The following is a 15,735-nucleotide window of genomic DNA, read 5'->3' on the forward strand; positions in this document are numbered from 1 at the left end:
AGCAGGAGAAAACAAGCTTGCTCCATCTTCCATATGACAGCCCTTGAGATGTTTGGAGATGGCTCTCCTATCTCCTCCCAGCCTCCTCTTTCCCAGTCTAAACATACCCAGCTCCTTCAAGCGCTCCTCATCAGGCTTGGTTTCCAGACCCTTGATCATCTTGGTCGCCCTCCTCTGCACACCTTCCAGCTTGTCAACATCCTTCTTAAATTGTGGTGCCTAGAACTGGACACAGGATTGCAGGTGTGGTCTCACCAAGGCAGAAGAGAGCGGGACTATGACTTCCTTTGATCTGGACACTAGACTTCTGTGGATGCAGCCCATTATTTTTTTGTACTTTTGTGTACGCAAACCACTTTGAGATCCTTTAGATAAAGTGGTCTTTAAACTGAAATAATATTATATTTGTTGGCATCCCTCTGTCTTGAGAAACATTGGAGTATGCCTCTAGGGGGTGAAGTCAAACTGCGCTAGCAGCGCCAAAGTGACCCCACAGGGCGCAAGCCTGGGCAGTGTTTCTGAAGGTCCTGGGCTGTCCAGATGACAAGACCTCCCTCTTGGCCTTGCAGAGCAAGACGTTGGGCAAGAGTTGCCATCCAGCCATCTTTGGGTTTGTGTAGTGTTTACTCCTTAGCCTTTTCTTCTCCTGAAGATATCCTGCAAGGCAGTGGAAGTTTAGGCAATGCAGCATTTCTGTATTACAGTGGATGCTCGGGTTGCAAACGTGATCCGTGTGGGAAGCACATTCGCAACCCACAGTGCCGCATCTGCGCACGCACGGGTCGCGATTCTGCGCATGCACAAGCGCCGAAACCCGGAAGTAACCAGTTCTGGTACTTTCGGGTTCGGCGCAACCCAAAATCGCACAACCCAAAGCATCTGTAACCCGAGGTATGACTGTAGTTTTGAAAACTGTTGATTTCACCTGTCTTTTGATAATTTTTTTTTGTCCCTGGCTGTTTTATAAGTTTGATTTTATTGGCATTTTCATATATCGTTTTATGTACTGTAAAGTGCTTAGAGGTGGGTGGTTGTTTCTTTTGATTCAGCAATGTCTCCAAAAAAATTTACACATCACTTCGGAAGACAGGCGAACAAATGCCAGTGTACTGGAAGAAGCAAAGATCACCCGTGTCAAAGCAATGATTCTTCAACATCAGCTTTGTTGTACTGGCCGTGTTGTGCAGATGCCTGATTATTGTCTTCCAATCTAAATAAAAGGGTAAACTTGCACACTGGCCAGTTTCCATTTTGACTTGAAATATTTGTTTCACTGCAACGACACCGACTGAGAGAAGCCAGGGCTCTCCGTTTGAAAAAAGCTCCACCTGGCGCCCACTACTCATAACTCTAGCAAAGGAAGCTAAAATGAGTAGCAGGGATATTCTATCTGCATGAGCCTTTGCAAACTTATTGCTCTCCAGATTTTTCAGGCGGCTCTTCCTATCGGCCCCAGCCGGAACAGTTCTGGACTACAACTCCCATCAACCCCCAGTCAGCAAATCTGTTGGATGCTGCCTTCAAATCATCTGGAAGGCATCTGTAGGCTTAATAGGCTTAACTTGGCACAAAAGTTATCAACAGCCTTGCCATTTGTGCTTTTAACAACTGCTTTAAAAAGAAGGGGGGAAATACAGAATAACTCACATTCCCACCCCCATTTCTGGTCAGTTAGCCTACCTCACAGGGTCGTTGTGAGAGAATCAGGAATGCCCCTTGCTAAACAAAAATTGCTCCAAGAAGTGTTAAATGAGGGGACACACACACACACACACACGCACACGCACAAGTCCACAGCCTTGGGGAAGTTTCGGGAAGCCTGTTTTGTCATTCTGGATGTTCTGTCCGGGATGTGTGACAGGAGGGGAAATCCGAGCCAGTGGACGGGGGGGGGGGCTGTTATGGGAATCCGCCCCTTCTTAGGAGAAAAGGCTTCCTGAGATCAGCTGTGAGCCAGGAAGTGAGGGGAAGGCCAGCGGTTGAGACAAAACCACAGAAGAACCTCCTGAAGAGAGACGTGGTCGGTAACCAGCCCAGACTCGGAAGGCAAAATCTTTGCTACTGGTGAGTGTCCCCCCCCCTAAAAATAAAAATAAAAATTTAGGACTCCATTTACTGTTGCCATGACAGCAGCATGCAATGCAGTGCCTTTAACAAATCATAGCATAAAAGGATCTCTGCCCCAATGAGCCTGCAATGGCATGGCATGCCTGTTGCTCTCCCAATGTTCCCGGGGGCCACGCCATCTCCTCCCTTAGGACTGAACTTTGGGGCCCTCGCTAGTCATGGAGAGCTGGGCTAACCTGTCAATTTTGGTTTCTCTCAAATTCTCGTTTTTTTCCAGCCTTGAGTTCAGTCCTAGACATCAGTTTGCAATTAAAACATCTCTCTCTCTCTCTCTCAGCTGCCAATTTTAATTGTCTAATTTTAATTATGCTTTTAGTTACTTGTTTTGACTGTTGATAATTTTAATATTTTGTTTTATAATTTTGTAAATCATTTAGAGGTGTTGTGGTTTTTTATTTTAAGAAGAAAATCTAATGGTTTACAAATTTTGTTAAAATAAATGCTAGGTGCCGCCGCCCCCCGCTCACTCTGCTTGCCACCCCTGCCTACCCGCCAACCCCTCCTGCCTTTACACCTCACTCACCTATCCCCTCCCAGCTTGCCCCAAACGTTTCCTCTTCCCCTCCACTCCCTGATCACCATGACCCCCCTTGCTTTTAAAGGAAGGGGGTGGGCTTCACAGAGCGGTTTGCAAAGCACCTCCCCCCATCAAACAGCTCACCTGGGCCACCTGCCATCATGCTAAAGTTCACCACCTACTGGCAGCCACATGAACTACAGTGTGATGACAGCCTTGCATTTTTATGTATATAGGAATAAAGACCATTTGTGCCTGTAAAAGCTTTCAGGTGGTCATACTGCTTCACTTGCAACTGGTGGACATCCTCTTGTTTCCTGCTAAAATCTTGTAAGTTTTAATAACACAAATTTTCCTGAGTTGTAGTTTCTTGTCCTACTTTTGTTGCACTACAGTACAAGAGTGCCACTCCAGACGGCAATAATGTGGTAACATTCCAGAACTAATATACCAGAGTGACCTGTGGATGGTCCAGTGTAAATCTACCATTACTGTAATGCACTCCTACTGCATCAATAACATGCTACAGAATATACCCACCAAAAAACCAGCTGTCTGGAGGGGTCCTTCTTAGTTAAGTTGTAAGCTTGGAAAATACTGCATATTAAGTATTTTACATAAGTTGAGTTTTGATGACTCTTTCACACAGGATTCGAAGCTGCACAAGCCCTGAAGGAAGATGCAGCGGATAATACTGACAATCACATTTCTCCTCTCACCCGGTTTCCCTTCCCAAGAGGACATTGTTTGGTTCAACGGCTCAAGAGGTATGGCAGGGAGAGAGGCGAGGAGGGGAGAGGCTTGGCAGTGTGGCTGCTTTGCTGCTCCAAAGCTGCATGCAGATTCTCCAGAGCTCCATGAGGTCCAGCACCTTGCTTCCTGGAGCAACTCTTGCCATATCATCCAGAGGACCCCTTTCCAACCTTTGAATACTGTGTTGGGTTAATACTGGTGGGATCCCCCAGTCCTAAAACTCTTACTTAGCAGCCCCTGTGGTCCCCTTTAATTTGTGTTGTGGTTAATTTGGGGGCTTCACTGCACATTTCAGTGCATTGTGTAGAATTATCAACAGTTGGAACAAATCTTCTACTGCCCAAATTGCAAGCTTGGGGTGCCTATCAATTATTATTATTATTATTATTATTATTATTATTATTATTATTATTATTTTATTTGTATTATTAAATGGGTCTGGGAAAGCTCCCTTGTAGTCCCAGCAAATCATAGCAAGATCACATTGAAAACATTTATAGAGGATGAGGCATTGGTGATATTGTCCTGGTTCAAAGGCCATATGAGGGGATATCCTTGATGTTTCCCATGTACACTTAGTAGCTGAGCAGCAGACTGAGCAGGCACAGTCTCAGGACCAGGGCAAGAGGCACTGAAGCAGCTCAGCCCAGCTAACCAAGACCGCTGAGTATAGGGCAGTATATAAATAATAATAATAATAATAATAATAATAATAATAATAATAATAATAATATCTCACAGGGTCATTGTGAGAAGGCTGAGAGGTGATATGAGAGCCACCTTCAAATATCTGAAGAGCTTCATATGGAAGATAAAGCAAGTTTGCTTTCTGCTGCTCCAGAGAGGAGGACCTGAATTAACTGATTCAAATGACAATAAAGGAGATCCCAGCTAAACATTAAGATGCGCATTCAGATAGTAAAAGCTGTTGGACAGTGGAATGGGCTCCCTCGGTGGCCTCTCCTTCCTTGAAGGTTTGTAAACAGAGGCCAGAGGACCACCTGTCAGGGATTCATTAGCTGTGGTTCCTGCATTGTCAAGGTTTGGACTAGATGGTCCTTGGGAGTGCCCCCCAACTCTATAATTCTATGGTTGTAAGAAAATAGGAGTTCTTTCTTGTGTTCTACTTGTAAGCTCTGGGATAAAAGATAAGTGCTGCAAGCTTATCTCTTCCTCTGATGCAGTACCACGCAACTGTTGTATATTATTAATTGTTCCCCCCTTCCATTGTTCTTTTTTTGGGCGTGGGGGGAACACAGGAGTTCCACTGGACCAGCAGTACGCCAGCCTTGGGGCGCCTGAAGTCCTCTTGCATTGCCCCGTCCCTGAAGGCAATTCTACGGTGGGATGGAAAATGAGCAGCACGTTCCGTGGGATTTTGAAGGCAGTGAGAAGAGATGGCAGCCTTGTTTTGCAGAACGCCAGCCTGGCTCAGAATGGGGAATACAGTTGCCATGATCTCGCCACTGGGCGGTTGCTGCGGAGAATTCATCTGAAGCTGGGCTGTGAGTAGAAAAAGACAATTACAGTCCACATTCCTTATGTCTCAAGTTCTTGATGTCTGGTCTTTTGTGACTCTGCCCCTCTCTGGTTGATTCCCCACCAGAGTCTAACTAAGAGTCTGCCTTTCTGTAATCCAGGATTTCCCAAACTTGGGTCTCCAGCTGTTGTTGGACTACAATTCCCATTATCCCTAGCTGCAGGACTAGGACGATGGGAACTGTAGTCCAAAAACAGCTGGAGACCCAAGTTTGGGAAACCCTACTTTGAATTGGTTGGAAGAGGAATTAAAATTCAGCGTAGCACTTAACTGCATGCTATCGTGGCATGGCTTTCCCATGACCAAGATTCTTCTATAGGATTTTCTTAGAAAGAGGTCCTGCTCACCAAAGGCCCCTGCAATGTTGATTAGAAGCTTGCTCCTTGCATCTTCTTCATCTTAAGGCATCGGCAGCCCCTTAATTTGGTCTGGTCTTGGTCTGTGGGAGGTGACTTAAATCACTAAGCTTCTTTCAATTTTTTAAAATTGGAAAAGAGGGGGGTTATGCGGGGAGGGGGTGGTAAATTAGGAAACAAGAGGAAACAAGTACCTGTAATCTGCCACTTGGGTGCTGATGGCAGGAAAATGGGAACAGAATAAGTAAAGGCACAAAAGAGAGTAATTCAGCAGTGCTTTTGCTTTTGCAATTGGTTGTAGAAGCCACAAGGAATAAGCTTCTAATTAAAGGCACAGTAGGGTTTAAAAGTTACAACGTCCACAGGAATTTACCCTTAGCCATGGCAACATCCTAATGATTTGGTTTTTGTTTCAACTTACCATATACCATAATTGGCAGGGAAGGTAAATGTCACAGAGGTCCCCATTATTAAAAAAAGAGGGTTTCATACTTATGAATATCCTATTGCATCATCTGGGCAGCAATTTTTCTTTTCAGTTTCCCAGTCTCAAACTCAACAAAGTTGCCAGCTGACACCAGTACCTCAATTACTGTTTTTGCACTTTTGATATAATCACATTTCCCACAATGGCATTATTCCCTGTGTTTGTGGTGTTTACTGTGTTAAAAATACATTTACACTTTGTTCAAGACTGCTTTCAACTATTTTTAGGGTGGCTTCTAATGCCTGTTTAGTTCTTCTGCATATTTCTTGTAGGACTGCTGTCCAAAAGGGTTGGATTTTGGGGCAATCCCACTACGTGTGGAGGTATGTGCCTGTACAGCTGCAGCCTCTCCAGCCTTTTGGTTAGATTCCTGGGTGTGTCAGCACCAATTTCTGTGGTATTAGGTACCATCTATAAGTAAGTTCCCTTCTTTTAGCTAAGATGGATTTCAAGGGAGGTTTAGACCACATTTTAGTCTATTGGGTAGGGTTTATTTCGTAGCCTATGTCATGCTCCCATTGTTTTTTGATTGTGTTGAGGGATTCTGGAGCAGTATCTTGTATATTGTGGATACCATCTTCTAGCCGTGTCCCTCTGCTGCCAGGCGAAGGTTTTCGAATGTGGTCAAGGGCCTAGTGGCTACTGATTTTACTGCTGGATTAAGAAGGTGTGGTGTGTTAGCCAAGGTATTTGGGTGTCCCCTAGTTTGTCTTGTATTTCTTGTGTCCATATGGGTTTGTTATTTTTATAGCATGTTAGGCGGGATAAGCCTTTGGTTTGCCAAGTTTTTATTTGAAGCATTGGGCTGCATGAAGGAATAGTGGGTGATGAGTCAGGGGGTTAACTGGGGTTGGGGACAGTTTGACTACTTTTTCCTTCCTGTGGGAACCTGTTAAGCATTGTGGGAATTTCCCTTAGTTTGTTTTGAAGGAATGGGCATGCTGTGGTGGGGGTGTTTTCAATTGTGGGCCTCTCCAAGTACAGTGATACCTCGGGTTACATACGCTTCAGGTTACATACGCTTCAGGTTACAGACTCCGCCAACCCAGAAATAGTACCTCGGGTTAAGAACTTTGCTTCAGGATGAGAACAGAAATTGTGTGATGGCAGCAGTGGGAGGCCCCATTAGCTAAAGTGATACCTCAGGTTAAGAACAGTTTCAGGTTAAGAACGGACCTCCAGAACGAACTAAGTTCTTAAACCGAGGTACCACTGTATACCCATTGTTTTATCTCATCTTCTAGACTGCATGGGATTAGTTCTATGTTGGGAATGCCCCATCCTCCTTCTGAGGGGGGGGGAGGTGCAGGTATTTGAGGCTTATTCTTGGCTTTTTGTGTGAGGAAAATAAATGAGTGTAGTTTTAGGTTAATTTTGGGAGGGTAATCATTTTTATCATGGCTGTTTTGTCCGAGAGGGCGAAACTGGTGTTCCATTTCCTCAGGTCTATGTTAATTTGTTGCCACAGGGGGTTGTAATTGTGGAGGTGTAGTTTGCTGAGGTTTCCGGTTATTTGTACCCCTAGGTATCTGAATTTGGTGCAGCAGAGTTTTGTCTTTGTGGTGTTGGTGATACAGAACATCTTAACTGAATATGAAAATGAAAAATGTGTTTGTTGGTTGACATTTTCATGGAATTACTCAAATGTAACTGTCTCCCCAACAGATAGTAAAGTGGAGCGAGAGCAATGACCAAAATCGGGTCATGTGACTGACTGGCTAAACACCACGCATTTAATGCATAATTCTCCACCTACATGATCCTGGGAACTGTCAGGGACTGGGCAGATGAGATTGTGGTGCAGTGGCAGATCCTCCTCCCCTAGGAGCAGACATGCTCTGCCTGTCTCAGAGCAGAAAGCAAAAAAGAACATTGTCCTTAGCAGCCAGAGTAGGCAGCTGGAGGGGTCTGATTGCTAGGAAGCAGCTAGAATTGGCAATATTACATGTACCACATAAAACCCATTCTACACATGTAAGAAATCAATATTTTAGTGTGGCAGCACCTACACTTTGGAACTCCCTGCCTCTTGATATCAAGAAGGCGCCTTCACTGTATTATTTTGGTGCCTGCTAAAAGCATTCCTGTTTAGACAAGCCTACCCAGATGCTAAGAAAGTCAAGGTGATTTGAGTCTTTTAACTTTTCTATGCTTTAAAGTATGGTTATGGACACCCCCCCCCCCCATTTTATAGATTTAGCTTTTTTGGTAAACCTCTTTGAGGGTGTTTTGTTTTTGTTTTTTACTATCAAGCAATGCATAAATTTTATGAAATAAATAATTAAACCACCTTTTCTGCTCCTCCCCTTTCCTCCAGACCCACCTGATAAGCCTTTAGTATGGTGCTGGTCCACCACCTACCCAGCCATCAATTGCTCCTGGAGGTTGGAGACAAAGACACACCTGCCTACTTATTTTTCCTCCACGTACAGGTAAAAAGAAGAAACTCCCTCTTATTGGTATCATAGATACAGCTGTGGCAATCCGGCTTTTCTCTTCACAGAAACAAAGGAAACAATATTTATAAAATTAAAGTGAAGCTTTCAGAAGGGCTACAGGGCTACCCATGACGCTCATAAACCAACTTGTTTCCTTAGTAGGTGTCATGGACTGGTTGGACACAGGGATGGTGGGAGGAACCAGCTAGGAAACCCCAAGGGAGGGGCCACCAGGTGGCGCGTTGGAAGATGGCCCACAATAACATCTCTCTGACCCATTGAGGTAATTAAGGAGCTGCTATGGGAAGTATGCAGCCTTCCCCACCCACCCCAGGATATGGGGGGGCCCTGTCTTGCCAGCGGTGTTCACAATGCACCCCCTGATCCGAGAGATGGGGGTGCTGAACACTTGGCACAAGCCCTCGGTGAAGTCAGCTCTTCCTGACGCCGATTCCAATTAGCGCGTGCTGGTTGCTTCAGCTCGGAATTATAATTGGAGACATACGATTGGAGATAAAGCTGAAGCACATATATCAAGTAAAGCTCGACAGATAAGGCTGCTGATTAATGGATCTCTGTGACGGACGGATAAGTAAATCTTCTGATGAACTAGGAGACTGTATGTTTGGAACGAAGGGGGGGTGGAGGAAAAGACCCTTCCCCCCCCCTCTTTGCACAATGTGATACAATAATCCTTCACCCCAGAAAGAAATAAGATCGTCGCGTTTTTATTAATCATAAGCAGGATTTTAAGAACTGTGTGGGGACGGATTACAACAGGAGAGAAGACTGGTGAACGGTGAGAAAGAGGAAATTTTTTATGACGCAGTTAAAAAATGGCATCTCGCCAAGACAGGCTTGCCGGAGAAAGAAGGACAGGGGGAGGAGAATCAGGACTGTTTGAAAGAGAAGGAGTACTGGAATGCAAGTTTGACCTGACAGAGCCCCCTGATTTATTTGGCTAGCCTGAGAAAAAACAAAGGACAGACCGAAGTTTAATTTTGTTTATGGAAGCGCTGAACAGAGGCTGTCCCTGGTCTTTGAAGAGTACAAAACCCACACAGAGACGTCAGTTTTCAATCTGCTTGTGAGAATCATCAGAGATCGCAAAGAAAGGAATATATGATAACAACAAGATGAGAAAGAAAGTAATAAAGGACTATCCAGATCGAACTGGATAGAACTGTCTAATTAAAGCAGTAAAATAAGTGATGCCTGGAGTTATCCGGAATTTTGGACTCGTGCCGAGCTTGATGTATGGGTACCCTCAACAAAATTTAAAATTTGGCTGTATAATTTGGAACTAATGTGATTTGAACAATGTGATGTGATTGGCCTGTTAATAAAAATTATTTTTAAAAAAAGGAAACCCCAAGGGAAGAAGGCTCAGAGCCCAGGGACTGCAGGTGGGACGACAATGAGTGGTCAGAGGGAGCAGACTGGGAAAAGGTGTCAGAAGCTGAGGAGGTAACAGGTTTTAGTGAGCAGGGAGAGTCTGTGGCAGAGAGGGCAGAAGAAGAAGCTGGAGAGGAAGGAGGCCAAGAGGCAGAGATGAGCTTCACGCAAGCGCAGTCTCAGATTGCATGGGGAAAACCCTGGAGAGGAGGAGACTTAGGCAGCTGTGGGGAGCCAGGGACCTTTAGTCTCAGCAACTGCTCCACAGGGCAAGAATTGCTGTGCTCATGAGGCCTGACACTCCTGTGCAGCTCCTGTTTTGCTAATATGGAGTTAACTTCAGCTCGCTTGGGGTGATTTGTTGCTGGCTTGCTCTTGTCACTAGGTGGCCTGGGAAGCCCATGCTAATCTTTGACTTCTTTGCAACCCAGGCTTGGCATGGGAGGAGAAGTAAAGGAGTGTGTCCAAGCTACCACAGTGGCCAACAGCTGCTCCATCGACAATGTCCAGATGTTCTCCATCAATCCCTATGTGCTGAATGTAACAGCGGTGAACCCCCTGGGGGCAGCGACGACCCACTACTACTTCTTCCAGAATGAGATCCGTAAGTTTTCATAGAATCACGACACACATGATTTCCCTCAACTTTTCTAACGGAAGGAAGCAGGATTCATGCTGACGGCAGTAACATGCTGTTGCTCTTTAGACATTGCTGGACTACAGCTTCCATCATCGCTGACCATTGGTCATGATGGCTGGGGCTGATGAGTCACTAGCCAATACCTGGCCACACTAGCTAGCCCAAAGAAGGATCCCCTGTCCTCTGGTGGAGGCAGATGAGCAAGTCTTCCACTGCTTCGTTGGGGCAAAAGTCTGTACAGTGCAGAGATAGGGAACTTGTCCATCACTGGGGGATTTGAAAGGTTTTCAACCACAAGGGTGACAGAAACAGGTTTGTAGGTTCAGAGTTTTGAGGGTACATTGTGTTACACAGAGTGGCTTTTACAGAGCTGGCAGGATTGACTCCGAATGTTGTCCACATTAACACCACACATTTATACCGCTTTAAACAAGCATGGCTTCCCCCAAAGAATCCTGGGTAATGTAGTTTGTAAAGGGTGCTGAGTTGTTAGGAGGGCTCTATCCCCCTCAGAGCCACAATTCCCAGAGTTCCTCGGGAAGGACTGTTAAACCTCTCTGGAAACTGTAGTTGCATGTAGTGGGGTCTCCTAACAATCCTCAGCACCCGTAACAAACTACAGTTCCCAGGATTCTTTGGGAGCCATAACCATTTAGTGCCTGGTGTGAAGGTGGCACCGTAGGCCACACATGCTTCTTCCATCTCTCCACTTGCTTGCTTGGTATTATTTTCTCTGCACTGGCTTTTTCGTAGTCAAGCCTGACCCTCCAGAAGACTTGACCGTCTCCCAGATCCCGGGCCAGAGGAAGAAGATACTTTTGGTGTGGAAGCCCCCCAGCTCCTGGAAATTCCCAGAATACTTCCCCCTCAAATACTTGATCCGTTACTCAAGGGATGGAACCAACACCAGCAAAATGGTGAGAGAGAGCCCCATATATGAGTCAGGGCTCTGTGGCTTTAGGACAGAATTGCTGCGCTTCCTGTATTTGACCGTTGTGCTTCTTCTTGCAGCCCTTCCTTTAATGCTTTGGTGCACAGGCTGCTGGCTTATTGGAGATAATAGAAATAGTAGTAGTAGGCCTGTCAAATGACCACGCAGCAACAGAGAAATAAAGCAAGAAAGCTTTAATTGTTTGCTGGCAGCAAGCAATGGCACGGAGGAATAAGTTCCGAAGTCCGGCCACAGGGGAGGCTTCCCTTTAGACAGTCTTGAATCAGGTCTTTATCCAATCAAAAGTTACAGCATTGCACATACTCTGATAGATACAGTAGATTCTGCCTAGAGACAGGGCATGACCCTTCCATGTACTAATTTGGTAATCCTTATCAGCCTATCTCTGTGTCTGAGTGTATTTATTGGATACGGGGGCCTGGCCTAGATCAACAAAATGTTCTTCCTTGCTTAACATTTTAACTCTCAAAATGGCTTCCCTGAGCATGTTGCCACAGTACAGTGGTACCTCTGGTTACGTACTTAATTCATTCCGGAGGTCCGTTCTTAACCTGAAACTGTTCTTAACCTGAAGCACCACTTTAGCTAATGGGGTCTCCTGCTGCTGCCACGCAGCCGCTGTGCAATTTCTGTTCTCATCCTGAAGCAAAGTTCTTAACCTGAAGCACTATTTCTGGGTTAGCAGAGTCCATAACCTGAAGCGTATGTAACCCGAGGTACCACTGTAGTAGTAGTCGTAGCAGTAATTTATTTTTGCACCCCAGCCACTCTAGGCGGTTTCCAATGTAATATCGTGGCCCACTTGGATACGAGTCAGACTATCAGCTAAGCATGGCTGTAAGCCTGAAACATGATTGCGAGCAGGACCTGTAAGAAATTGTGCTGTGAATTTTAGGCGAGGGGGGTCCAAATACTGTGATACCTTGGTTCTCAAACTTAATCCATTCTGGAAGTCCGTTCCAAAACTAAGGCACACTTTCCTATAGAAACTAATGTAAAATGGATTAATTCGTTCCAGACTTTTAAAAACAACCACTAAACAGCAATTTAACATGAATTTTACTATCTAATGAGACCACAGATCCATAAAATGAAAGCAATAAACAATGTACCGCAGTCACACAGTCAATCCATCAGTAGCTGAACTGGGTTCCACACAGTCACAAAAACAAAACAAAAAAGCCACAAAAACAAAAATGCAAAATAAATAGCAAAAACAGACAGACTTCAGTGTAACACTCCAAATGGAAGTGTGTCACTCAAAACGGAAGCGTAATACTCAAAACGGAGCATGCTCAGCTTCCAAAAGAAGTTTGCAAACCAGAACACTTCCAGGTTTGCAGTGTTTGGGTTCCAAGTTGTTTGAATGCCAAGGTGTTTGAGAACCAAAGTACCACTGTAGAAGGGTATAATTAATATAATATAATTAAGCAGGGCGTGGAGTGGGCAGAGAAAGCTTTTTCTCTCACTCTCTTGCTACTAGAACTCGGAGACCTCCGTTGAAAGTGAATGTGGGAAGATTCTGGATAAAAGAAGCCCCTTCTCCACACTTTCCCACAGGAAGCAGCAATGGGCACCAACTTGGATGGCTTTAAAGTTGCTTCAGGTCTCTCCCCTCGCATTTTATCTTCACAACAATCTTTGAGGTAGATAAGGCAGAGATACTGTGATAGGAATTTTGAGGTTTTAGATATACGTTAAATGTTCATAAGTGTTACCAACCAAGCACGTATATAGATCAGCACAGGAAGACCAACCTGAAACCATTTTTGATTCCCAAACTGACCAAATGTTTTCTCTGCAAGGTCAAATGAAAATGGAAAAGCCTCCCCATTGTCTTCACAAATCCTGTCTTAAGGACACATTTAAGATATGAATAGGGTGTGAGCCTGTGACCTGGCTCAGGAACTAAGTATTTATCATTACAAAAGACTGGCCAGGGTCCCCAGGCAATCCAGTCAAGTGACCATTAAACAGGTAACCTGGCAGACAGGAGGTTAAACAAAGCACTCAGATTTCTGCTGTAGACCACCCTTTCTGTGATGTAGGTATGATGTATCTGGGAGTGGCCTTGGACTCCAGGGAGGGAATTTTAAAAGTCTATATAAGGGCAGGCACACATTTGTTCTGAGTTCCTCCTCCCTCCTGCATGTGGTGAGTGAGGACCCTGTTGCAACAGATCAATAAAGATCAGGCTTACTAGCTGCTTTGCTTCTCAATATTCTCTGGTTGGCCTCTGTTATTCTCTCCTACCAATAGGGAACCTACGTAAGGACTCTATATGGGCTCTTGGATACCCCATAAGGGGGAAAAAGGCAGATTTTTGTTTACAACAATACCAGAACTGGCTGAAGCATCGTGTTAGGGGGAGGGATTTGAACCCATCTCCCCACTTCTAGTCAGTAGCCACTAGACTGGGCCACACTGGCTTCCTTTTTCTTCAGAGTGGCATGGTGGGTGTCAGGTTTTTGAAAAATGAAATTACAGCTGTGGTCTTTTGTCTCTCGCAGACAAGGCCCACCGAGCAGATATCCTTTGTGTTGACTGGGATCCGCCCTGGGGTGACGTACCATGCCCAGGTGGCAGCGAAGGACTTCCTTGATCACGGCCAGTACAGTGCCTGGAGTCCGGCAGCATCAGGGGCAGCCTGGATGCCAGAGTGATGCGCTTGAAGAGCTCTGGAGTTCCTGTGGCTTTCGGATGTGCCCCCACTTCCCAGGGATGGCCAAGAGTTCTTCATCACCTTTTGCAATTCTGGAGTTCACACAGAGCCTGAAGTCTAATTTCTATTTGCATGGGGAAATTTCAGCTCCTTTTCCTCCTTTTCCTTTACTGGGAACTAATTTGACTCCCCTTTTTCTTCTATACATGTGATAAATGTATACTCTCATTGCACTCTCAGTTGTTTCCCGGTTTCCCCTCCCCTCTGTATTTTCAGTTTATTTTTCTATTTGCATTTCTTACATTCATTATTCTCACTGCATTTGACATGTGCTTATGCCAATAAACATTCTGTATAAAAAATGACAACAACAACAGTTTCTTGTTGAAAAAGAAAAAACCTAGTTTCTTTCACACACCCTCCCCAAAAGATCATAGACCACCAATCCAGAAGTTTCTGACAAGGGCTTTTTGAGAAAGCACTATCTATATCACACTGCAACCAATGGCAGTATTCAAATTTATCTTAATAGGAATTAATAACATCTCATTACTCAAAAGGCTCCTATCAGCCAATCTTCTTATATAATGTTACTGTTGGAAAACAAGAGCAAGAACATAATAAAATCCTACTGAATCAGGCCAGTGACCCAACTAGTCCAGCGTCCTGTTCTCACAGGGGCCAACCAGATGTCCTTGTAAGCAGGACATCAGATTATTATATTATATTAGTCCAATCACTGCATTAGTATAGGATACTTCAGTTATTTCTGTTTACATTTTATGAAAATATGCATTTTAACAGTATTGCACATTTATTCTTATATTAACAATGCACTTAAAATTACTACTTAAAGCAATGAATACATAATTGCATTGCACACAGTTAAGCAGTATGAAAATGTGTAAACAATGTTCTTAAAAACAATTGTTAACGATGCCTAATATCTTTCTTATTGCGATTCGTGTTACCTTTATTGCTACTAATACCAGTGGCTTACAAGATCAAGCCCTATTCTGGGGTCTGGAAACCAAGCCTGATGAGGAATGGTTGAGGGAGCTGGCTTTGTTTAGCCTGGAGAAACTGAGAGCAGACAGGAGAGCCATCTTCCAATATCTTAGGGCTGTCACATGGAAGAGGGAACAAGCTTGTTTTCTCCTGCTCTGGAGAGTACGACTCGAACCCATGGCTTCAAGTTATCAGAAAGGAGATTCCAACCAAACATCGGGAATAACTTTCTGGCAGAAAGAGCTGTCCGAGAGTGGAGAATGGACTAGCTAGGAAGGTGGTGGCCTCTCCTTCCTTGGAGCTTTTTAAGCAGAGGTTGGGTGGCCATCTGTTATGAATGAGCTAGCTGAGATTCCTCATTGCAGGGGGTTGGGCTAGATGACCCTTGGGTCCCTTCCAACTCTATGATTCTATAAGTACCAGTGATAAGACAGTCCACAAAAGGAAAAGGGGCTGGAGTGGAGGAGGGAGGGGAAAGAAAACTCCTGGCACTCATTCTTTCATGCTACAGAACTAAAAGATTTCCCAAGATCAGAGCAGGCAGAACATTTCTTCTTGCTTCAGTAACAAATTACTTCTTAGGAAGCAGTACAAAGCGCTGGACGAAAAAAACAGAAACAATGATAGACACACATAATAAACTATTTCCAGGCCCATTTCTATAGCATCTAGATCAAGGGAAGTAATAGTGCCACTGTATTCTGCTCTGGTCAGACCTCACCTGGAGTACTGTGTCCAGTTCTGGGCACCACAGTTCAAGAAGGACACTGACAAACTGGAACGTGTCCAGAGGAGGGCAACCAAAATGGTCAAAGGCCTGGAAACGATGCCTTATGAGGAACGGCTAAGGGAGCTGGTCA

The 15,735-nt window shown here is 44.7% G+C and overlaps 1 protein-coding gene across 1 annotated transcript; it reads left to right on the forward strand.

Annotated features, from left to right (window-relative positions):
- The first annotated feature begins 1,809 nt into the window (after positions 1-1,809).
- EBI3 (Epstein-Barr virus induced 3) lies at positions 1,810-14,421 on the forward strand. The gene is made up of 7 exons (XM_053372642.1): positions 1,810-2,064; positions 3,294-3,411; positions 4,657-4,902; positions 8,098-8,212; positions 10,045-10,217; positions 11,007-11,170; positions 13,716-14,421. The coding sequence occupies exons 2-7, from the start codon at positions 3,324-3,326 to the stop codon at positions 13,866-13,868; spliced, it is 939 nt and encodes a 312-aa protein (XP_053228617.1). The 5' UTR covers positions 1,810-2,064; positions 3,294-3,323; the 3' UTR covers positions 13,869-14,421.
- The last annotated feature ends 1,314 nt before the right edge of the window (positions 14,422-15,735 follow it).

This window comes from Podarcis raffonei, chromosome 18, assembly GCF_027172205.1.
Source record: "Podarcis raffonei isolate rPodRaf1 chromosome 18, rPodRaf1.pri, whole genome shotgun sequence".
In the NCBI taxonomy this organism is placed as follows: domain Eukaryota; kingdom Metazoa; phylum Chordata; class Lepidosauria; order Squamata; family Lacertidae; genus Podarcis; species Podarcis raffonei.